The 24,531-nt window shown below is 36.3% G+C and overlaps 1 protein-coding gene across 1 annotated transcript in view; it reads right to left on the reverse strand.

Annotated features, from left to right (window-relative positions):
• FAM240B (family with sequence similarity 240 member B) overlaps positions 1 to 21,138 on the reverse strand; it is a 34,204-nt gene extending 13,066 nt beyond the window's left edge. Inside the window, exons 1-2 of the mRNA XM_054587957.1 lie at positions 20,891 to 21,138; positions 4,051 to 4,196 (exon numbers count right to left, since the gene is read on the reverse strand). Of these exons, the coding sequence (XP_054443932.1) occupies positions 4,051 to 4,193 (143 nt within the window). The 5' untranslated portion in view covers positions 4,194 to 4,196; positions 20,891 to 21,138. The remainder of the gene's footprint in view (positions 1 to 4,050; positions 4,197 to 20,890) is intronic.
• Positions 21,139 to 24,531: the final 3,393 nt, after the last annotated feature.

Consider the following 24,531-nt stretch of genomic DNA (forward strand, 5'->3'; position numbering starts at 1 on the left):
ATTGCCCAGGACTAGTTACCTGTGCCCTGACAAGTCATTGTTTAGGAGCAGTTGGACGTAAGTGTGGCCTCAGCTTAAATGCAAAGGCAGATCCAAAAAGGTGGCAGCTAGAGCTTTCAGTCAACTATGCTTCCCATTTCAAGTTATCTTGAAGAAGTTATGAGTAGAGCACTTATGTAGCTACCCCAATATATAAAGAAGAATAGTAAAATAATAACCCCTATCATCAAGGCATTTGTAGTTTACTGAGTTCTTAGTCTCTCATTTCAGATCTCAGGACTCCAATTGTAACCTCTGCATTTTTGTTTTAATATGAAAGGTCAGATGATAATTTTGCTGCTCCTATGCCAGTACAGTAATGAACATGCCTTTGCAGTGGTTTTCCCCTACTGAGGAGAAATAGATCTGATTTTGATTTTCTTGTGACCTGCAGCTCACCAGATGGATCCAGTTATAGGGCAGATCAAGTAAACAATCAACACAGGATGGCAGCCTCGGCACCCAGAAGACCAATTCAATTTATCAGCCACTTTCCTCACCCCCTCCGCTTGAATAAATCCAAGTTTTTTTTTCTCACTGGCTGTTCTTTGGAGACTAAATCTTATTTTATAAAAAGTTTGAAATAATGATTTCATCTGGCTTTAGGAGGTTATGAGTAGAATATTGTGTTACCTGTAGCTGACAACATTCTGACTGACACAGTTGATGAGCAAGAATCTGAGCAGAGGGAGGTGACTGGTCTTGAGCTGAGGCTTGACAAACACATTTCCCCACTCAAATCCACCAAATTTAATGTCTACCTGACACTGTGAGTTCTGCTAAAATATGAAGAGATTTTGAAGACCGTACTTTTGCATATAAGCACTGTATGGTTCTCAGTTATGATTACAGTCTGGTCATTTAGACTTAGGTATCCATATAATTTATCATCTAAACTGAAATACTTTTGATAATAAAGGGGAGTGTGATCTATAATTATAACAAAACGATAGGTGTATACCTGCACTGTCGCAACAAAGTAGAAGGTTTGGCCATCTCATATCTATGCTGCAATTTACCTTTCTTAGATTGCCTAAATCAGTTATTTGCAAACAGTTTTCAACTCTTCCCACTTATGTTGTGTTGCTTCTTTCTAGTTTAATTCAGAGAGAGTAAGGGGGTTTCACACTTTGCCTAGTGATCTCACCTCCAGGGCCACTGTCAGATACATCAATGACTGCAATCCTCTCAGTCAGTAAATCTGCAGGCATGTGTTAATAAGCATGTCTATGACAAAACAGTTGTTTCCAGTTCACCCAGCTTTGGCACAAGTTCTTGTTGGACTCAGCAATGTGAGAGCAACATAAGGTAATATTGACTTTATTATATCAGCAAAGGGGGTGGGGGGAAATTTTGAGGTTTTTTTGCCTTCTACTGTTCACCCAGAGCATTTCTTAATTGCACAGTGACTTGAATTTGCCTATAGAAATGGAGGATAGACTGAAAAAGGATGTATGTGTTGGGAGTGTGTAGTTGTATATAATGCAGTTTGGGGAGGCATAGCCCACAGGGCTGGAGTAGGGCTCAGGGGTTTATGGCATTCATTGGTTTGCAAGGGTACACTGCATTTCAAACTCTTTGCTCACATCAGCAGGATTTTAAAAAATGTTCTTAGTTCTAATTTTGGTTGAAAACATTTATATATTTTTTGTGTAATCTGGTTTATTAGAGATATATGTGGATGTGTTTTTTGTTTTTTAGCAAAAATAATGACAAAACCACTAAGTTATCATTCATTGTTTACCAAATTAAGAAGGCTTTTGAATTTTTTTATTCAAAAAAAATTCAGTTTATAAGGGCAACAGTTCTGATGAGACTCAGAACAGAGGAAAGGATAGGAAGTTGCCCATACTCCCCTGCTCTTTAGATCTTCCTCTGTAATGCAGCTTCTCTGCCCATGTCTTTAACTTTTGTTTGGGAGATATAATAATGAAGTCTTCCAGGATGAGCACATTTTGAAGACGCATTCTCTCTCTATGAAAGGAAGAGCAAACTACCCCAATCTTTGATGGAGGATATTTCTGTGGCACATGGGAGCCTGGAGAGGCATTTGTTTTATGCACCATTTGCAATTGGTTGCTTTTTCTATAAATTTTTCCCCTAATTACAAAATGGCTCAGTATTATAATAGAAACTTTGGACAAAGTAGAGCGTACACACACAATATCTGCCATCCCACCAGTCAAATATCACTGCTCTTAATATCTGAGTGTATTTTTCTATACATCATTTTTTTATACATGCAGATTGACTTTGTGTGTGTGTGTGTGTGTGTGTGTATGTGTGTATACAAATATTCTGACAAAAATCAGATCACATTACAAGTTTTGCTTTGAATATTATACCCCATATCTTCTGGAAGGGAAGATGCTGTACAAGTTTCATACTGGGACTGGTTCCCACTGGACTTGTGAACAAGGACTGAGGGGAGGAAGATGGCAGAGACCACACAGCTGACTCATTTTGCTTTCCTGGAATCTCCAGGACTGGATGCTTTAACATGTGGATCTTCCAGCATGTAAAAAAAAAGCCTGGTTTTGCTTGCTGGACAAACAGAGATGTAGCTGGAATGATGGCAGAGTTCATCTCTGGGTATAATGAGAGGCTATTTCTCCGTAGAGGCTTAAGAAAGGTTTTTATAAGTTAATGTTGATTCAACACATTTGAATTACATATGTTTTCAACATGCTCAGAAATATGGAGTCACGGTACCACGCTGACTAGCAGAACACTCAGTTGCCACTCCACTCATGAATGGATATCTTGGCAAACAGACAGCTTGGCTGGGCTGTTTCTATTTTAGAGACAGAAAACCCAGAGAGTCTTGAAAAACTGAGCTGATATGTCTGCTCTAAGGCTCTCTACACATGAGAGCAGGTGCTGGCCCTTTTATTCAGAGCAATGTTGATACATGTGACACATGTCTTCTCATATAAGTAAATGTTCCCCTCTGAGCATACTGCTTTGGCTAGAACAACAATTTTATTTGTCAATGAGGAAAACACTAAATTACCCTTCCTCCCAAAATCTTAATATGTATCATTCCAGGTGTGGGATCTTTCACACTTTCACATATCTATTGTTCTAATCCTAAAATTTAATATAACCTCATGTGCTGGGAATTACAACAAAGATGAGATGAAGAAGGTTTTTTTTTAGTTCATCAAGATATTATAAATGACAGAACCTCATTTTTATCTACATAAAAATGCTCATTTTTATCTACAAGCCATTAGTTCTCATTTTGGGGGACTTTGCCTTCCAGGGGCATTTGTTAATGTTAGGAGATATTTTGGTTGCCACAGTGGGGCAAGGCAGTCTTACTGGCATCTAATGTTTTGAGGGATACTGCTGAACATCTTACAAAGCACAGGATAGCCCCCGACAAGAAAGAATTATCTGGCCCTAAGTGTCAAATATGCTGAGGTTGAGAGACCCTGGCATAGACTGTGTCTTTAATTTAATTAATCATGTCTTTAATTTTCTATATTTTATCATGTTCCAACATCTTAGAAGTCTTGCTGGCCACAGAAAGACTGCCCTTCTCAGGGCCGCTCTTTCTTAGAGAGAACAAAATGCTTGACTGCTAACATCTAGACCAATCCTGCATCTGTGGCCCAAACCACTCCTTATCTAATGCCACACATGAAATCTTATTTCCCCTGTCCTAAATCATCCCAACTAGGCAACTAGGGACCACATCTACAGACCAATGCCCTCTAGAATTATTCAAACTAGCCACTCCTAAACTGTTTACCACTCCTTCCTTGCCTTTCCCATGGAAACCCCAGTAAAGGGTCTGGCTTAGATTTTCCCTTTTGTTCTGTCTTCTGCCACCTGATCAAAATCTGGTGTTTCTCTGTGGCTCTGCATGGCATGTGGTGGCACCCTCCTCCCCTGAGACCTCATTGAAAGTGGGTAATAAAAACAATTCGGTCTCTCCACCTTCACATGTTGTCTACTTCTGGGGAAATCTACTTCTCAAAAGTAGTAGAGAAACAATCCACATACTTTTTCAGGGCACTCCTTTCCTGACGATCTTTTTCCAGTTCCCGGTAACAAGTTTGTTTGCTAATTTCTTTTTCCCAGAAGTTTTTGAGATCGTGACATGTTTCACAGCAAAAGACTTCCCGACGGATGTATTGATTGTTCATCCCCTAAAAAACATAAACAAAACAAAAAACAAATCCCAGCCCTTCAAATAAAGCCACTCTAATTTCAGAGTGGTGAAAGATGAGTTTGAATCCAGACACTGCCATTACACTTTTTGTGACTGTAGACAACTCAACTCACACGATCACTATGAGTCTATTTCCTCAACTTTAAATGGGGATAATAATGGTTATGTCAGAAAATACTGCAAAAATTTTGAAATGAACAAAAAAATATGTTTAGTAACACTTCCAGATTATCTGATTATGTAAGAGCTGGCCACTTTTATTGTCTTTGTGCTAGTTTACAACTTTAAAATATAGAAAAAATATGGTAGTTCAAATCACTCTTGATTGTAGAAATTCAAATAAATTTTGATTAATGGAAAGTAGTTAATATCCCTCTGCATATCAACCAACTTTCTATGTACTTGTAAATTCATCTCAGTATTCTTGATTGCCATATATGTGTGTTTTCTTGAATTCTCCTTTGAAACAGTTGTAATATCTTACTGATTCAATTAATGAGTTGCTTCATTAATTGATGTTTGATAAGATACTTGACATATTTTTGTTTTACATTTGTATGAAAGTCATGATTTTAACTTTGTTGGAAAAAATCATCCTTTAACAGTTACTTCACAGTTGCATGTGACTGTAAAATGGATAGTATATGTAAATAGCAAATAGGCACTCAACACATGTTATGCTCTTTCCACCCTTCATTATAGAATAACAATAACCTCTAGGGTTTTTTGAGAATACAGTGTGAAACAGGCATTTTATCTGCACTGCAGCTCAGAGATGGGTAATTTTACACTCACTGCTCTGATGAGAAAACTGGGAGAGTTTACCTATTACCTCATAACTGAACATGAAAGAGTAGGAATTGGAACCTACGTCTGTCCATTTTCAAAGTAGATGTTTTCTCCTCTGTAAATCCTCATTATGTTTTAAAATGGTCACATCCTAAACAAGCTCATTTGGCGCGTGTGTGTGTATCCCAGGAAAACACACGTTTTCTCAAAGATGTTTACTTTTTACTCAAACACTGACCATTTCACGGATCTTAGTGGCTCTGGCAGGCAGGTAGACACAAAGGGCTGCAAAACAGATCCCTCTCTGCCTGTTGCTGAATGCCTATTCAGTGAAGAGCTTTGGCCCTGGCTGGAAATTGGAAAGGGCCTAGATATTTACTACCCCACTACAAAGTCCCAGTGATTACATGAAACTGGGATTTCCAAGGGCACACATCGGATTGGGTGGGATAGGACTTTAGAAAAGGACATAAATAATACTCCTTTATTATTTTGTATTAATCACATAGTATAGTAATTCTATATTATAGAGTTATAATGTTTTATAATATAGAGTAATTATATTATACAGAACATACAATTTATAATATAGAATGAGTTATAATATAGAATAACACAGAATATTTTAACTTTTATTTATTATGTTTATAATAACAGACTGACACCTGTATTAGAGAAGGGACAAGAACTTCCTACTTGGAGGGATATATAAATGCTCTGAGTAAGAAGGAGCTTGGTTTCCTGGAACTGAAAGCAGCTTTAAGTATTCTATAAAGATTTTTAAAAAAACACTTTGGATAGAGTAAAAAGGAAAAAGGACTCATGGAAATGGACAACAGTGTGGTGATTGCAGGTGGCAGGGGGTATAAGAGAACTAAATGGTAATAGATAAAATACAATAAAATTTTTAAAAAATAAAATAATTTTTAAAAGATTTTATGTATTTATTTTAGAGAGAGGAAGGGACAAAGAGAGGGAGAGAAGCAATAATATGTGGTTGTTACTCACATACCCCCTACTGGGGACCTGGCCTGCAACCCAGGCATGTGTCCTAGACTGGGAATCAAACTAGTGACCCTTTGGTTCTCAGTCCAGCACTCAATCCACAGAGCCACGCCAGCCAGGGCAAAATAAAATAATTTTAAAAGTTAAAAAAACAACTTTTTTTCTTTTTTCTCCTAGACCCATATTGTATTCATCTGGTCAATCCTGTGTCCAGGAGCATGGGGAGGGCATTCTGGGGTTTGGGCAGGGTAGGGATGACAGCAGATGGGTGTGTAGGGAAAAGGGAGAGAAAACATCCCAGTCTGCCAGGGTTTCCATGGGCAATTGTCACTTATAGTCACACACAGATACATGAGAGCCATTGTTCTCTCATTTTTCCCATAAAGAACTTAATTTTTATATTGAAATATATGTTATGTAAATTTAAGGTATACAGCATGTTGATTGGACAAAATTATATATTATAATATGATTGCCACTGTAGTGATAGCACCTGTATCACATCACATAATTATAATGTCCTTTTTGTTATGGGAATAAGATCTAGTCTCTTAGCAAGTTTGTTGATTATAATACAGTATTGTCTATATTCATTATACTATGCAATAGATTTCCAGAAATTATTTCCTCTCCTGTTTCCCCATCCCCTAGCTGAAAACCACCATTTTACTTTCTGTTTTTGCAGTTTCAGCTTTTAAAAAAATTCCATGTATAAGTGATATCATGCAGTATTTGTCTTTCCCTGTTTGACTTATCTCATTTAGCATAATGCCCTCAAACTCCATATATGTTGTTGTAAATGGCAGGATTTTCTTCTTTCTCATGACTTAATAATATTATTTATATATAATTTATTATTATTTGTATGTATCATTTCTTACATATAATATATATTATTTATATAAAATATTTTCTATGTAAATATTTATATATTAATTTATACAATTTATATATAATATTTTAATACTTATATTATTTATATATAATGTATAAATATTTTATACATAAATAATATATTATATAATAAATAATTATATTATATATAATATATAATATAAATAATATCGTATATAATAATATATAAATGTATTTTATTATATATTATTTATATTATTTTTTATATATTATTTATATATACAGGTGTGTACACACATATTCTTTACCCACACATCACTTACCTATTAGAATAGCTATTATCCAAAAGACAAGAAATAACAAATGAAGGATATGGAGAAAAGGAACACGTGCACTATGTTAGGAATGTAAATTGGTGCAGCCACTATGGAAAACAGTGTGGAAGTTCCTCAAAGAATTAAAAAATATAATTATTATATGATCCAGCAACTCCACTTCTGTATATATACCCAAAGGAAATAAAAGGATATTGAAGCTTTATCTGCACTCCAATGTCAGAATTTCAATTACATTATTACAATAGCTATGAAAACAACCTAAGTGTCTATCAGTGAATTAAATGGAAAAGAAAATTGATTTTTGAGAAGTGAATTGACCTTGATATCATACAGCTCAAGAGTGGTGCAGCTGTAAGAATCCAGAGCCAGTACTCTCCCCAACAAACATGCCCATGGCACTGGAAAGGAAGAAGTCTGACTTTGCTGCCCTCTCATTGGAGGTGCCCAGAGGTCCTTCTCTTTCTTGTGGCTGATGAACACTGAGGATTTTGTGACTTTGCAGCGTAGAGTTTCTTGAAGAGAGAGACCAAGTCTTATTTTGGTTTTTAATATCTTGGAGCTTAGTTATTCTTCATTAAATTAAATTAAATGATCTTCCAAGTAAATTTTCCCATAAAAGAGCTAGCCTGGAAATGACAATGGCCCCTTTGGAATATCTCAGACACTGGGGGAAGGTCTGACTTCAGGTGGAGTGATAGTGATTTTGCACTTTCTGGGTAAGGAAAGTGATCAAATCCAGCTACCTTCTGTAGTCTTTTCTCCTGGTGCCTTGTAGGTACTCTGAGCTTCTGCTTGAGTTCTGAGAAGGGAGTAGGACCCATCCTTCAGCCTGATAGAAGCATACTTGGCATCTTCTAAGGACTTAGTTCCTTTATTGTCTTTCCTAGGCTAATGGAGTCAGTACATAGAATTCTAATAAATTCTAAGACACTTGACAGTGATAGAGTGGTTAACAAGTGTATATATCAGATTTTATATTTTATTTATAGAACTAGAGTATAGGATGAGTGCCCCTCTATTGCAATTAGGTTTCCCATGGATTTAGTTCAAGCTGCAGGGTTATCTAAGGCCACTCATTTTTCTTATGTAACCTCTGCCTGTTTAAATGTTTTGAACAGGGAGGAAGGTATTAATGCAGAACTTGCAATGTAGCTAGACAAAAGATAATGCATGATTTATTCACATAGTCCTTTATTACAACATGCTCCAAAAAGTTCATGTTAGGTATTTGGTATTCAGAGAAATAGTTTGGTTACATAAGTACTCATTGGAATTTTTATCTTTTTTTTTTGAAATTTAGATTTAACATTTTCTTCTAATGATTTTTTTTATTTTTAAAGAGGCTTATGCAGGAGCACAGATGGCTCATATCATCATATTGTTTCACATTTCATATTCACCCCATTTTGTAAAACAGTGTGGTTTGGACATAGAAGGAGACCCTGTGATTGCCTGATTATGAAGTAAGTTAAGGAAATAGCTAAAAACAGGGTGGTGTTCAAAAGAAATCAGGGTGAGCCTAAGGGAAACTAGGCAGCAGTTTTTGAAGAATCTGATGCATGCTGGCTCTGCTTCCTGTTTAAACACCTCTTGGGCTTTTTTTTTTTCTTTTTTCTTTTCATCAAGGAGCTTGAGTATGGTGGCTGTGATCTTCGGGGGGACTTAAGGAAGGATCATGAATTCAGATGCCCTCAGGGTCCAACCAGGTATCAGTCACATAGCAGTGAAGCTACTAGACCTGAGCAACAGGGAACAGTGGACACCACAACCATCTGCAGATCACACTCTCTGCTTCAAGACATCCCATTCAGGAAAGGGTCAAACACTGTTCTGGATAAAAAAAAAAAAAAAAAAAGATGACTTTCATCTGGTTGCAGCTTGAGGTTGCATCTCTTAAGTGATGCATTCTCTATCTACAGATTTGGCCTTATTTCTTATTTCCTTAGCTTTTCTCAAAACCTCTCCTGGTACTCTCCCTGCAGGGCATCCTGAACTATGCCACTTTCTATCGGCCTCCCTCCTTGCTGCCTAGCCTCTCTGAACAGCCACTTTCCTGCCTCTGTACATGAGCATGTGAATACCACCCTCATCCCCCATTGGCCAGATTTGCTCATGTTGTCATCCAAGCAGCAACTGGAGTTGAAATTCTACATCAAGACTCACCTCACCGCCTAGGGAACATGTCAACACAGCTGTCCTGCATGCCAAGCACAACTGCAGTCCCCACCTCACTCACCAGCCTGGAAGCTGTGCCATGATAACATGGATGGCCAGGGAGCTAAGAAGGATGACAGAGGATTGTTGCCACTATTGTAACTTTGGTCAATAAGCTCTTCCTGTGTTCTGAATTTTATTATTCATCAAGTGAAGATTAAAAGTGGTAGTATAGAGGAAAATTCCCAACACACTACCATTCATTCCTTAAGTGTTCATCTACAAACACAGCAAATGCTTACTCTCAGGAGTTCACAGTCCCCTTCCCTTACTAGGGAATCACGCCCTAAATTTGCACTGTCTTTAGTTTATGCATGATATTAAATACTTTGCTTCTTATTGACTCAGTCCATATTTAAGGTTTATTTATCTCTGTTGCTGGGTTGACAAGACTATAAAGCCTTCAATCTCAGGGATAAGACGCTTCCCTTCTTGTCCAAGTTTCCGTGTTGGACTGTGTACAGAGAAGCCTTTAGCAAAAGCTCTTGGCGATGAGTTTCACCCTTACATCATTTAGGATTTATATTTGGGGATCATTGTGTTCAGACCCTATAAACACATTCATTGAGTGATGCCCCACATGTTTAAGAAGTAATTATCTTACTAAAGTTGACAGTTGCCACTCTGCTAAAGCTTGGATTCAATACCCTCCTGTTATCTCACAGTCTAACCGCTAATTTTGCTGGAAACTGCTGGGAAACGTGAACTTCAGTATATGAGATCATAACAGCTTATAAGAACTTCTACAAGAGGACATGCATACTGATTTAGACAGGCTATTTAGATCTTCCTCTTCCTCTTATGTTTTTTACTTTTCATTTGTTGCTCCACTTACTATACTCACTGTGGGCAGCAGAGTAGTCGCTGGGATCATCTGATTTGTACCCTCAAGAAACAAAACTGATAGCAAATATAGAAAAATATCAAAATAAAGTGAGGAGCAGGAAATAAAAGGTGTCTAGTTTTCCCTAATGGTACTGGCTATTACTCTGTACCTGCATGTACTTCAGGAAGAGAAAATCAACCACATGCTGTATGTATCCAACATTGCCCCTGAATGGGCTTGGATGAAAGCAACAAGGCATTGTTTTCCCAAGTCATTCTTTTAGCAGGATCAGGAAGAAGGGAAATGACTGTGACCTCCTTTGAGACAGATCAGCGGTGCTTTTCTAGTCGCAGAAATAAGAAATTCTAATGAATATGCAGATGAGTAAGCCTATCAGGTACCCGAAACCTCCTGAATCACTTAAAGATCTTCAAGATCAAATCTCATTTTTCACTGAGGAATTTTTCAAACGCAGGTGTCTCCATTCTGTTCTTATGCAACTTTTTTTATAAACCCAAGTTTAGATTTTTACATTCATTTCTTTGAAATTTCAATTTGCTAATTTCATCCCACAGTGTATGCACATTGGAGGGAAACAGACTGCTCAAGTGATCTTGTGTGCTTTTGTTGCCTTTTTATTTTCCCCATTTCTGAAATTCCCGGAGAATATAGAATAATTTCTTTTTACTGACACCCAGGTAGCTTTGTTTTCCTTCACTCTCAATGGCTCAAAAATCAAACATAGCAAGTTTAAATAACTATAGTGGGTAGAAGTTCACATCACTGAGTTATTCTTGTTATTTTCATAATAAACACTTAGGAATAGTATCTGTTTCCCCTCTTCAAAATATTTATCAGGCTCACTGCACTTATTTTTTTTTTTGTTTCTCCAATTTTGATAAAAACATGAGTACAGAGAAATATTTCTCTTCTTTAAGGTAGACAATAGGGTAAAATGTATTGGTATTGGCAACTTATTCCTGGTCCTGGGGTGACAAGAAGGGGTGAAAGTGAGTTTAGATATGAAGCAGGTCTGTTTTCACTAAGGGGCCAGATAAAACCTGCTGGCATGCCTTCACCTACTGGCTGGCAGGCTACTTTATTTTTATTCTCTTTTTTGAGAATACTGAATGCCTGCATTTCTCAAAGTGCTTTATAATTCACATTCATTCTCACAACCCTACTCTTCTCCATGGTTGACAAATGAGGTGCAAAAAGCCAGGCCATTGCCCAAGGTCATCTCATTGAAGGTGATGGAGTCAAGGATTCAAACTCTGCCCAACTCCAAAACCTGTGCTCATTACTGTCACACCAGAGAAAAATGTGTCACTCATGGAAAGAGATAGATAGCTCAAAAATCATACCTCTGGTTAAATTTGTTCTGAGCAATGTGAAAATCATTAATTCTTTATAAGGCTGAACTAGGTTAACTTTTTTCAAGATCATTCCATGTTTATTACATTAAGACAAACTTCCTTTTTTCCTTCTTCAAAACCTTTTGTCAGAGGTGCACACTATGATCAGTTTTATGTGTATCATGATAATGACACACACAAAAATAACACACATGGAGCACTGACTCCTCCTATACCAACACTTTGTAAAATGTACCCTCCTCATCATCCTGTACAAATGCCCATTTCATCACCTGGTAATTCTGCCTCTGCAGGTGCCTGGGAACATGGCTGCTACTTCCTTTATTTCTCAGGTGGTCTTTGTCACCCGCAATAAAAATATCTTAAGGAATGATCCTCCTAGGTGTCATTGGTAACATGACTACAACTTTTAGCGGGTTTGGATAGGTTTCTCCCCCCATCCCACCTTTGGGCCCCACTGGACAGAGATTAAAATGTTTTCTTTTTCTTTTAGCATTTGCATTTAAAAAAATTTTTTATTGTTGTTCAGTTACAGTTGTCCCCATTTTTCCCCCATTACTCTCCTCTGCCCTACCCATCCCCCATCTCCCACATTCAATCCCCTCCATTGTGTTTGTCTGTGGGTTCATTATACATATTGCTTGACTTGCCCCTTCCCCTCTTTCCCCTTTTATACCCCTCCCCCCTCCCCTCTGGTCACTGTCAGTTTGTTCTTTATTTCCAGGTCTCTGGTTCTATTTTGCTCACTTGTTTTTTTTACGTTGATTAGGTTCTACTTATAGGTAAGATCATATTTCTCCTTCACAGATGGAAGTAGGAGCATTATGTGAAAGTATTTCTCCTCAATTTAGCACCTTTTTAGGAAACATTCTCTTTTAAACTCTCCTCCAATATTCAGTCAGGCTATTTCAGTTTAATTCTTGAGTCCTATCCACAGTTTTACTTCCAACTAATATGCTTCAAAGCTATCTCAGATTTTGCCCACAATTTGATATTTAGGTATTAAAAAAAATGCAGGTAAAATAAAAGGACATTTGGGGCAGTAAGGTGACCTTGGGAAACTTACATATCCTTTCTAAAGCTTAAATTTCTCATATTAAAAAGTATATTTTTCTGTGAGTTAAATAAGATTAGCATCTGAAGTGTTTAACATAATCTCTGGCCCATCATCATCATCATTGTCATCATTACCATCATTATCTATATTCATAGCAAACTGCATTGAGTACAGTCTTAAATGTTACCTCATTTAATTCTCAACAGTTGTGTTAGTTTTTTTTATTATTCCTGCATTTGTGGATAAGGGAGCGAATCTGAAAACTTAAATGAGTGTCCCTCAGCCCCTGAGCTAACACAGGGGACAGCCAGGAATCTAACCCAGAACTCCTGACTTCACAGGCCCTGGTCTATTCACTCATCCAGTGTTGATGTGACACCAAAGTAAGAGTGAACAATGATTCCTTCTCTGGGGTTGGGATGGGTGGAGGGGGGTAAAAGGGTAAAAATTAAGACAACTGTAATAGAATAAACATGATTTATAAATTTTAAAAATATAAAAATTAAAATAAAGATGAATCCTTCTCTGTGGTTTTCAATGAAAATTATCTCACTTAGTGATATCAATAGATCTGGAAAGTACTATTTCCCCAGCTACCAGATAAGAAGCCAGGCTTAGAATATTTAAAATTTTGTCAAAATCACAGAACCAGTAAATGCTGGTGCTGAGCTATGAACCTATGATGTCTGATTCCAGAGGTCCTGTCATTACCTCCCACAGTTTGAACCACTTTCCTCACTCATTTAGGGGAAAGTTTACCTACTCAAGAAAAAAAGACTAATTAGTGTCTGTCATCAAAAAATATAATTACCCCAAAAGCCCTGCCAGGGCATTGCTTGTACCCACCCACGTCCAACCAGCACTCTTCAGTCTTGTGAGCTTGGTCTAAGGACCTTGCTCACTAGATCAGTCAGCACCCTTGTAGAGGACAGGAGCTCTGGGCACTGAGCTGAGAAGGATGACCAGGAAGATCATAAATATCAATCTAGTTAGTTGATTGGCTCAAAAATCAAAACTTCAAAATGCCGTATAGGTCAATATTGAATCAATATACAAAATTGGAATATGGACAGTGATGGTATTGTATCTGCATTAAATTTCTTAAAGTTGATGACTAGGCTGTGATAATGGAAGAGAATGACTGTGTTCTTAGGATATTCACAATGACGTATGTTGAGGTGAACATTCATGATGAGTCAGCTTATTCTTTTTTTAATTATATTTTATTGATTATGCTATAACAGTTGTCCTGATTTTTCCCCCCTTGCTCCCCTCCTCCCAGCACCCCCCATTCCCTCAGGCAATGTCCTCACTATTGTTCCTGTCCATGAGTCATACATATAAGTTCTCTGACTACTCCATTTCCTATACTTTACATCCCCATGACTATTCTGTAACTGCCTATTTGTATTTCTTTATTTATTTTTAATTTTTTAATATATTTTATTGATTATGCTATTACATTTGATCCCATTTTTTCTCCCCTTTATTCCCCTCTGTGCTGCACCCCCTCCCACCAACATTCTCCCCACCTTAGTTCATGATGAGTCAGGTTATTCTCAAGTGGTTCATAAAAATATGCAGGTGATAGGTGTATTTGGGTGAAGAGTATATGAGAAATTTTTATTCTTGTAATGTTTCACAATCTTGAAATTTCTAAATAAAAGTTAAAAAATAAAAATTACTTTTCTCTCCTTTCAAGAGAAAAATTGCTATTTACCTTGTTCCTTTCACATTTACTGCCCCCAACCCTCTTATGTAGACCACAAACCTCTGTAAATAAACCCTGGACACTTTTTACCTTTAAAAATTCTTTGTACTGAGCATTTTATAATGCCAAGAGTAAGAAAGGGCTTAAAATATAGGTGGGAGGCATTGCAAAAAGACAAAAGGACAACATTGAAAGAATTCTCAATTGCCAAAACTGGGAAAAATTGGAGCAGCTAAATAGATAATGTGATATTAGTTCCAACCCAAAGAATCTATCCAAACTAATATAAATTAATGAAATAAATACATGAGGGAGAAGGAGCAACTATTCTTTTCAGAACAATTCTGATAAATAAATGTCAATTTATTGCTGCAGGCAGGATGTGCTGATGAATAATAAAATTAGTGGATAAAATTTTAAGGAGAAACAGGATATTTGCTCAGCTTCAAAAAAGTCCCTCCAAAAATCACTAATTATTGTGATAGTTTTAAATATGACCACAAATTCTTTGATTGCTCACCTTGCTCCCCTCACAAGTGGAGCTGAATTCCCCTCCCCTTACATGTGGGATGACGTGGTGACTGGTGAGAAAATGATAACTTTACAGTGGAGAAACAAACACCTCAACCATGTGCTCAAGGTTCACATCACTGGTAACAAGCAACATGGATATCACATGTCCCTTGATATGATGTAACAGATGGGTACATTGCCTCTGTGCTATACTTCCCCTAACTCCATAAACTTCAGTCTATTCATGAGAAAACTGCCAAAAAAATTCAAATTCAAGAATATTCTACAAAATACCTGATTACCACTAGTTAAGCACATCAAGGTCGCTTGCTATATTAAGCATGTAAAACAAGGAAAGACAGAAAAAAACTGTCACAACTTGAAGGAGACTAAAGAGACATGAATATATATATCCTAGATTAATCCAAGAACAGAAAAAAGGACACAAGTGGAAAAATTGAAGGAATATGAATAAAGTCTGGAGTTAATTTTATTGTATCAATGTTAATTTCATATTTTTTGAAAAATGTACTTGATTATGTAAGATATTAACATTAGGGAAAATTGATTGACAGATTTGCAACTTTGTCTAAAGATAAAATAACCTCAAAATAAAAAGTAAAACAAGCCTGTATACAAGAGCATATACATCTTCCTGATACTATTGACAGTTATGAATTATGGCTCAGTCTTTTGCTGAAGAGTGTTTTCAGTGAACACAGAGATCTCCTGTCCTGAAGCCAGCAGCATCATGGAGCTCAGCCTGTGTCATGGAAAGAGCCCTGGACTAGGAGTTAGGAAATCTCTACTTTCCATATAAGCAAAACCTTGAACTAAGTCTCTGTTTTCTCATCTGTAAAATGAAACAATACATTCTTTCAGACAGTTAATGAGTTTTTCATGTAAAAAGCTGCTATGGGAAATGTTTAGCACCTGACACTCTAAGTATTTAATAAAATTATGAGCTGTCTAATTTACATTCAAAATATTGATCACCTGCCAATCAAGGGCCACAGACTCAGAAGCCTGTGGGAGTTCAGGTGTATTCAGAAGGCTCTGCAGCAAGTCCTGGAACACATGGCCCATTGAAAGGAGACACTGTCACTCAACTCCAACTGATTGCTGCCAGTAGAGCATATATTCAAGTTTTCCAAGAGTAGCTGGAAACTTTGATTTTTAAAAATGTTAATCTTATTTTTCAATTGTTGATAATAACTTTAAGACATTTAAAGCACTGTATGGACCATAAAAACATACCTATTGACCAAATTTGTCCTTTTAGTCAGCAGTTTTTGATTTCTACATGGACTACTAGGGAAAACCCCTGAGTTCCCCATGGATCAGGTAGCCTTGTCTTAGATTCTAGAAGAAACATACACTAGGACACATAATGTTAAAATAAAACACCACAAAGCAAAAGCAATCAGAATTTATATTCTCTCTCCTGGGTCACTGCTAAGCACTGTAGGTTTATGTTAGTAGTATCCAGGCTGTTTCATTAAATGTCTATTCATCTTGTTGGGGCTGGAAGGGGACAGAGAGATCACCCTGCCATGCACAGAGGAGTCCCTGCGTCTGTGTCTCCCAGCTCCATTGAAACACAGAGAGCCCCCATGCCTGGCTGAGTTGGGACCAGGAACCACTTCTCCATTCTCCTTGACTTTGATCGCATACTATTGTCCCTTCAGCTAGATTCTAAACTACCATGGGGCAAGGATCTTACTTCATCTGATGTCCTTCACACAGGGTGTCACAGACTTGCTTGTCCAATGGACAAAACACCTATTATTCCTTTATGCTAACACCATTCATCTAGTCAGTCAAAAGGGTCCAATAAATTTTGAGTTAAAAGTGGTAACTTCTTTAGCAAATTTTATATTCTATTCCTATTAAAAACATATAAGGGATTAATATCAAAAATTTATAAAGAATTTATAAAACTCAACACCAAAATAACAAACAGTCCAGTTAGAAACTGTGCAAAGCATCTGAAGAGACACTTCTCCAAAGAGGACATGCAGATGGCCCATAGACATGAAAAAATGATCAGCATCACTAGCCATCAGAGAGACGCAAATTAAAACCACAATGAAATATCACCCCACATCTTTCAGAATGGTTATCATTAATAAATCAACAAACAACAAGTGCTAGTGTGGATGTGGAGAAAAGGGAGCCCTAGTGTACTGTTAATAGCAATGCAGACTAGTGTAGCAACTGTGGAAAGGAGTATGGAATTACCTCAAAAAATTAAAAATGAAACTGCCTTATGACCCAGTGATTCCACTTCTGGGAATTTATCTGAAGAAACATGAAACACTAATTCAAGAGAATATATGCACCCTATGTCAATTGCAGTGTTATATACAATAGCCAAGATTTGGAAGCAGCCCAAGTGTCCATCAGTAGATGAGTAGATAAAAAAACAATGGTACATTTACACAAATGGAATACTATCCAACGATAAAAAAGATCTTACCCTTTGCAAAAGCATTAATGGACCTGGAAAGTGTTATGATAAATGAAATAAACCAGTCAAAGAAAGACAAATACCATATGATTTAACTCATATATGTAATCTAATGAACAAACTGAACTAACAAACAAAATAGGGACAGACTCATAGAGAGCAGGCTGACAGCTGTCAGTGTTGAGCTGAGGGGTGAAGGGATTGAACAAATAGAAAAAGAAAAAACTCATGGACATGAAAAGCAGTGTGGTGATTCCTGGGGTGGATTCCCTCTGTGGAGTAGAAGGAAGTGGAGGAGGGTATAGGGGATATAAATGGTGTTGAACAGAGATTTGACTTGGGATGGTGAAACTATATACAGTGTACAGGTGATATTTAGTAGAATTGTGCACCTGAAATCTGCATAGTTTTCTTAACCAGTATCACCCCAATAAAGTCAATAAAAAGGAAAAAATTAAAATGTATGAAAGGTAGGCTGGCTGATTAAAATTTAAAAGTTTGGCTAAAATATTGTTCTGTCCCCACCCCTGGCACTCCAAACTTCTATCACATTGGCTATTTGACATTTACTAATCAATGTTATTTTTTTCTAAACAGAAATGGGCTGATAATCTCTTTTAAAAGAGTTGGCACTAGCCACAGTCTGATTGCCCAAAATTATTATTGTGTTTCCAGAAACATTTTTTTAGATAATTAAATATCTGGAAGAAAATCTCCTTAATCATCTCTATTTCCCTGTTGAGTAAGAATAAATTCATGGTGGTGGTGGTCCCACATTTCTATACCACTTTTTATCTGAAGGCTATTTTGATTACAATAACAAGCCAACTTATTCCAATCAACAAAGTAATTCCTCAGAAACTCAAGATGTGTGAGGGTAGCTGAGTCTAAACGCACAAGTTAGGAGGACTGGTCTAGTGGGATAGGGTGACAGTGAGCATGGCTATCAAGGGGAGCAAACACAGTTGGCACACTTGATGGTGGTATTGAGAGAAATTAGACACTTGCAAGCAAGAGGAATGGGACAGAAAAGCATTACTTTCCTTTTCCTCCCCAACTACTCTTTTCTTATTGTTGGTATGGTTCCATATATTTGGACATACATATGAAAATTATTGCATGCCATAATTTATTCACTTGTTCTCTTTAGAATATCCCCCAAACAATTTGGTCAACAGGTTTCAAAGTTTTACACTATTAGTAAAGATACCCCTTTAAAACTGTGTTTGGAAAAAATGTAAATGTAGTGCATATACACAGCAAAATATTTCAGAAAGTATTGAAGGATATAAAACTAAGAGTATTTAAGACTTTTTTCTCCTTTCTTGTTTGCAGCCAGCTACACTTTCCAAAGACATCCACTGTTAATGGTGTTTTTTTTATCTTTCCCTTTTAATGAAACCATGTGTGTATATATATACAGGGTGGGGAAAAACTGGCTTATAAGTTGTCCATACAGAAAATAATACAATAACCAATAAATAATACAACCATAAACAGTTTTGCATATCTACAACCATAAACTTACTTTTGCCCCACCCTATGTGTATATAACTATTTTTTTGCAAGCAGGGCCAATATTATATATACTGTTCTGCATTCTGATATTTTCACTTAAAAAAATATCTCCTTACCAGCCCACATGGTTTTTCATAGCTGCCATTTTTTATGGATATGCCATAATTTTCTTAACCATAATTTACATAATTTTACATTAGTACAGCAGTACATTAATTTAAATGTATTGATGGACATTTAAATTAATTCCGGTTTGGGTCTATTACAAAAAAAAAACAGAATGAATCATATATTTATTTATTCACATATACAAGTATATCTGTTTCATGAACTCCAAGAAGTATACTTGCAGGTCAAAGGCCACTTGCTATTAAATGTTGAATGTATAATTTCATATCGCCCTTTCCAATTATATCAGTGTTGGAACATTTATAAAACCCTCTTCTACAGAGGTACTTCCAGTTTTCACTTGGGCAGAAAGACCAGGCTGTCAATATATTTGGTTCTTAGTGAAAAGACACAAGCACAGCCTCTGGTCTTATACTCAGGAGAACATACCCAAATGTGCCACCCTAAGACAGACCCTGAAAATAGCTGGCACTCAAAAATATTTGTTGAATTAATGAATAAACAAATCATGGCAGTGTTGATATAGAGACAGTATGTATATTAATCCAGTTTTGCTTCAAATATAAAAAACTCATTTAAAAAAGTAAGCATTAACCTCAATTTTATTGTATTCCTATGTTAATGGGAAAGACATATAGTCTGAAGTAGGTAAAGAGAAATAAATGTTCAAGTTCTAACAATAGATATTCTAAATGACCGATTATAATTTCCGTTGGTCCTATTTTCTTTGAATAATATTTGCATATATTTATTTCAACCATATTATCATTAATCTTAAATAGAGGTTTAAAGGTCTTTTATGAGTTTCATTCACTTTTTCAGAAAGTTTATTTTTTAGAATTTGGCAAAAATTCTTCACTTCAGTTTCTTCATCTATGAATTGACGTGTTTGGTTTAGTAGAGGCTCATTGAGCTTCTCCCTTGTTCTAACAGGGAAATCCATCAACATTAAGCTCAAGAAAAGAGTCTGCCTTCAACATCAGAGGAGCTTTGTGTTTCATTTTTTTCACTTCCAAATGAGGATATCTGGTTGCCTTTCTCATTAGATGAAGGGCAAATATCAATAATTAGACTGTCTTTTAGCAAAAGGGGACTGTTCTTTGATAAATAAACAGTTGTATTTCCCTGCATTCCCCACGGCAAAGGCATTTTTAATAGACTTTATATCTATTAAGACAATTAGTTTTATTTGCAGTAACATTACTAACTTGGAAAAGTCATAATTCCAACGGCAATTCTTAAACTTACCTTATTAATTAAGCTTACACTTAAAGAGTACTAGAATTTCCTTTTAGTAAATATTAATCAACTAACATTTATTGAACTGTGACTTTGTGTGAGGCTCATGTCCTTATGTCATCTAATAAAGTGTTAGATAATGGTCATTTTTGTAAACTAAAACAAAATTAAATTCCACAGTTTAATTTCCCAAGTTTCAGGTTATTCAGCCAAATAAAAACCCCAAATTAGAGTTTAACTTTCTTGCATCAGGTTTCCAAGGAGCCTCTATAATTCTGGCACCTGTAATGAATACTGCCTTGGGACTGTTATTCATCAATCATCATGAGATATGTTCTGTGTTTTATTTAATCTTAAGAGACTCTAGTGCAGTGAGATCAACACTAACTTCTGTTTTTCTTCACATTCTTTAACTTGAAATTCATGCATTATTGACAGATATCAGAGAGGAAAAAATTCTCTTGACCTGTCTAAATCTATTCCCAAACTGGTTCAGGGTAGGCTGTTCAAAGTGAGGAGAAAATGGGTTCAAGTGGACAACACTGACAGAGGAATAAGGAGAGTATCTTAGTTTCCAGCCCCAGATGTGGGCTGTTCCCACTCCAGACAACACAAGCTCAACAGACTGTACCTTAAAGATGAATTTTCAGGTGAACTAATATCTTGCTGATATCTTGCTAATATCTCACAGCCCCTCTCCTGGCTCCTCAGTTCTTATTTGTGAAGGCCACAGGCGCTGTCCTGAAGTCTCATTTTTGAAGCTCTTTATATATGGAGTGAAGGACTTACAGAAATCCCTTGGCTTTTCAAGGTCATTTCAACCAAATTAGTAGCAGAATCAGACAATATCTTTCCAGGGACATTGCAGCCTTCCTTCATGATGAGAGATGCTCTAAACATCTCTTTGCTACCCCACCCACCTCAGGACAGGCAAGCTTTTTTTTCTCTCTCTCTCACAGGTCCCATGAGTGATGTGACTTGGCCTGAAACAAGAGAGATGATTTAGAACATGCACTGGATTATACATGTGCTCTGTTCACCTGACACTTGTGAAAAGCCACTGTCTTCCCCTCAATGTGCAAAGGGGACTGGAATGGTGGGACAAATCCCTCTTGGGTGTAATATTACAGGAAGACTTAGAAAGGCATCTTGTTCTTTGGAGTCACTAATCCTGAATAAATCTGATGATGACATAGCATGGTCTGCTTAGTTCTCTCCCAGTTGGAGCAGGAATTGACCTCTGATGAGTGTTTTCCAATAAAATGCGTCCAAGTGAGATCAACTTCTCACTTTAGAGTGGCTCTTATCCTATTACCGAGGGGAACATTTTGTTCTTAGGAAAAATATTTAGAATACTCACTCCTCTGAAAACAAAAATAGCTCTGGTTTTCATCAAATCTTCCCCCTATCCTACCAAATGCATATCCATTACTTGGTTTAGTAGGTTATTAATTTATAACTTTGATTACACATGATAACTCATCTAATATTGATGTTCAAATTTTATCTTACTGAAATGTTAATATTAATGTTGAATCTATAAAAGCAATTTAAGAAGCCTGTTTACTTTAAACTGTATCCCTACTTTAATAGCAGGACCAAATTTTACAGATGAGATTTGTAATTTTTTTTAAAAAAGAGAGAGAGGAGTTAATTCTGAAACCATTGTGCAGGGTACAATCCTATAACAAAGCAACAATTTCAAGAGAGAAAACTCAACTAAAAAATGTTTCCAAGGAGTACATTAAAGTCGCAGAAGTGAAGTTTCATATGCAATATATACATCCTGCTTTTAAAAATACAGTAGAACAATGTAGCAGATGACAGATTACTAGATGATATTTTTCCTCTCCCTCCCCTTCCCCCCTTCTTCTTCCTTTTTTCCTTTCCTACCAGCCTCTCCTCCCTTCCCCTCCCCTCCCTTCCTTTTCTTTCCCATTCCTCTCCCTCTCCCTGTATTCTCTCTTTCCTTCACCTCCCCATTTATCACTGATATTCCAAAAGCCATGAATTTTATTTTGATTACATGGGATTCCTCAGTCTTTGTTTAAACTATTAGCAAGATTACAATGGAAAGGTTATCAAAATATTTCTTATGTGGTGTTATTCTACTTGGTTTATAGCAATTCTATAAATACGTAATCTACTAACATGGAATTTTTGCACAATAAATAACTTGCTAAAATGTAGTTAATTATTAATTGTGTAAATTTAATTCAACTGAAGTTTTAATTTACAAGTATTTGGATGTTTAACTTTGATTTTACTTTTATATTTAACCTGATTGGGAGAACAGGGGCACAGAGAGACTAGGTCACATGACTAGGAAGTGGCAGACTTGGCATTTGAAGCTAGACTGTTCAACTCCCAAGCTCTTATCAAATAAGATGTTCAGTTTCAAGGAAGTGTGTGACTTTGTCTCAAGTTCCAAGTGCTCCCACCATTCATTCTTTTACTGATATAAGAAAGGGACAAAGAAGAAAAAAAATGATAGAACATGTGCTCAGGTCAGAGACCCTCCAAGACTCCTCTTCCTGGAAGGTGGCACAAGAGCAGAAAGAGCTGTCTGTAGTTGAGGCAGGGTCTACACAGGACACTGCATCCAAATACATAGCATGCTCTCCTCAGCCATTTTCAAGTATCACCTTCTTCTTTCTTTTCTTGCCCCCAAAAACCCTCACTGCCCTTTCCCTTGCAACTTTCCTCCCTTCCTCCACCAAAACAAGAACTGAAAATGCTTTCTCCTCCTTAGTCACACCTTCTTCAAATCAAGATAATTTATTATTTTCATTTTCTTGATTAGAGTACATGTTACTTCTGATTAACAATATTTATTTGTCATCATTATTATCTGTTTTACAAGATCCATTGTTCATTATTATTTTCCATTCTCTTCATTTTGCCCTTCTTGAAATTATTTTTCTGATATACATGTCATTTGTTTACAAGGACTTCTTCAGCCACATCCCAAGTTGGGGACTCCTGTTCAAATTGAACTGGTGACAATGACCTTTGGTTAACACTCTATGTGCCACATGTGTGACAGATGAAAGATCAATGTCAATCAGCAAAAGATAAATAAACTAAGAGCTAAAAACAAAGGGCAGTAAAAAATGGACAAAAGACTGAATAGGCAGCCCTAAAAAGAAATTCAGATAGTAAATAAATATTTGAAATTCTGACCAAATTTATTATTAAAGAAATATGAAGTAAAATAGTGACAAAATATTTTTTAGGTTTTTGATGATAAAGAGTGATGACACCTAGTGTTAGGATTGGAGAAACAGGAATCCTTATAGTATGTTGGTGGGAGCTTAGATTTAAAAGTATGTACCATAATTTTCATTCATTATTGGAAAATAAATTGCTTTAATCTTTTAATGAGTAAAAGATTGTTATAAATGTTTTACTGGTGGAAAAGATTGAAGCAGTGTAGGTATGTTTAGGAATGTTTTCTCTCCACCATTTCCTCTAACCCTGCCCCTATTATACTCCTCTCCTTAAAATTATAACCACTTCTAACAATTTGTTGTGCATATTTCTAGTGTTTTTCAATCATATGCATGCAAAAGTGTGTGCATACACACATATTTTCTTCTTATTGAATGAATTCATGTTACTTATATAAATCAACTTCCTTTTGTCACTTAATCTGTATGTTTATGTGTTTTTTTCCACATCAAGACTTACATGACAACAGTATTCCTTTTAATAGTTGCATAGTTTGCCTTGGTACAGTTATAGTGATTCTCAGTAGAAGAGGGTATTTTTTTTCTGTCTAGGGTTTATATGGGCAATGTCTAGAAAAATATCTGGTTGTCACAACTGGAGGGATGTATGTGCTGCTGATTCTTAAGGAGTAGAGGTAAAGGATGCTGCATAACATCTTACAGCAGTCCCCTGCTACAAAAAAATTGAGTTCAAAAGTTAACAGTGCTAAGGTCAGAAAACCCTGGGCTATTTCTAGGTATTTAGATTTTGTTAGCTAATTATCATACCTATACTAAACATCTTTATGCACACTATGCAAGTTGGGGGTAAATCTAGTTTCTGTGGGTACTTCAGCTTATGTAATATTGGAGTAGTCTTTAGAAATATGACTATGAAATTAAAAATATAAAGCTGCTGTGGTCCATAGAATTGAGTAGCCCTGAAGCTTCAGTAGCTTCACAGTACATGATCTCTCTTTCAATTATTTCTGTAGGACAGATTCCTAGAGGTAAAAAAAAAAAAAAAAAAAAAAAAATTTGCTGAATAAATGTCATAGACTGT

This window comes from Pteronotus mesoamericanus, unplaced genomic scaffold (genome assembly GCF_021234165.1).
Source record: "Pteronotus mesoamericanus isolate MK-2021 breed Mesoamerican mustached bat unplaced genomic scaffold, CSHL_Meso_final scaffold_125, whole genome shotgun sequence".
In the NCBI taxonomy this organism is placed as follows: Eukaryota; Metazoa; Chordata; class Mammalia; order Chiroptera; family Mormoopidae; genus Pteronotus; species Pteronotus mesoamericanus.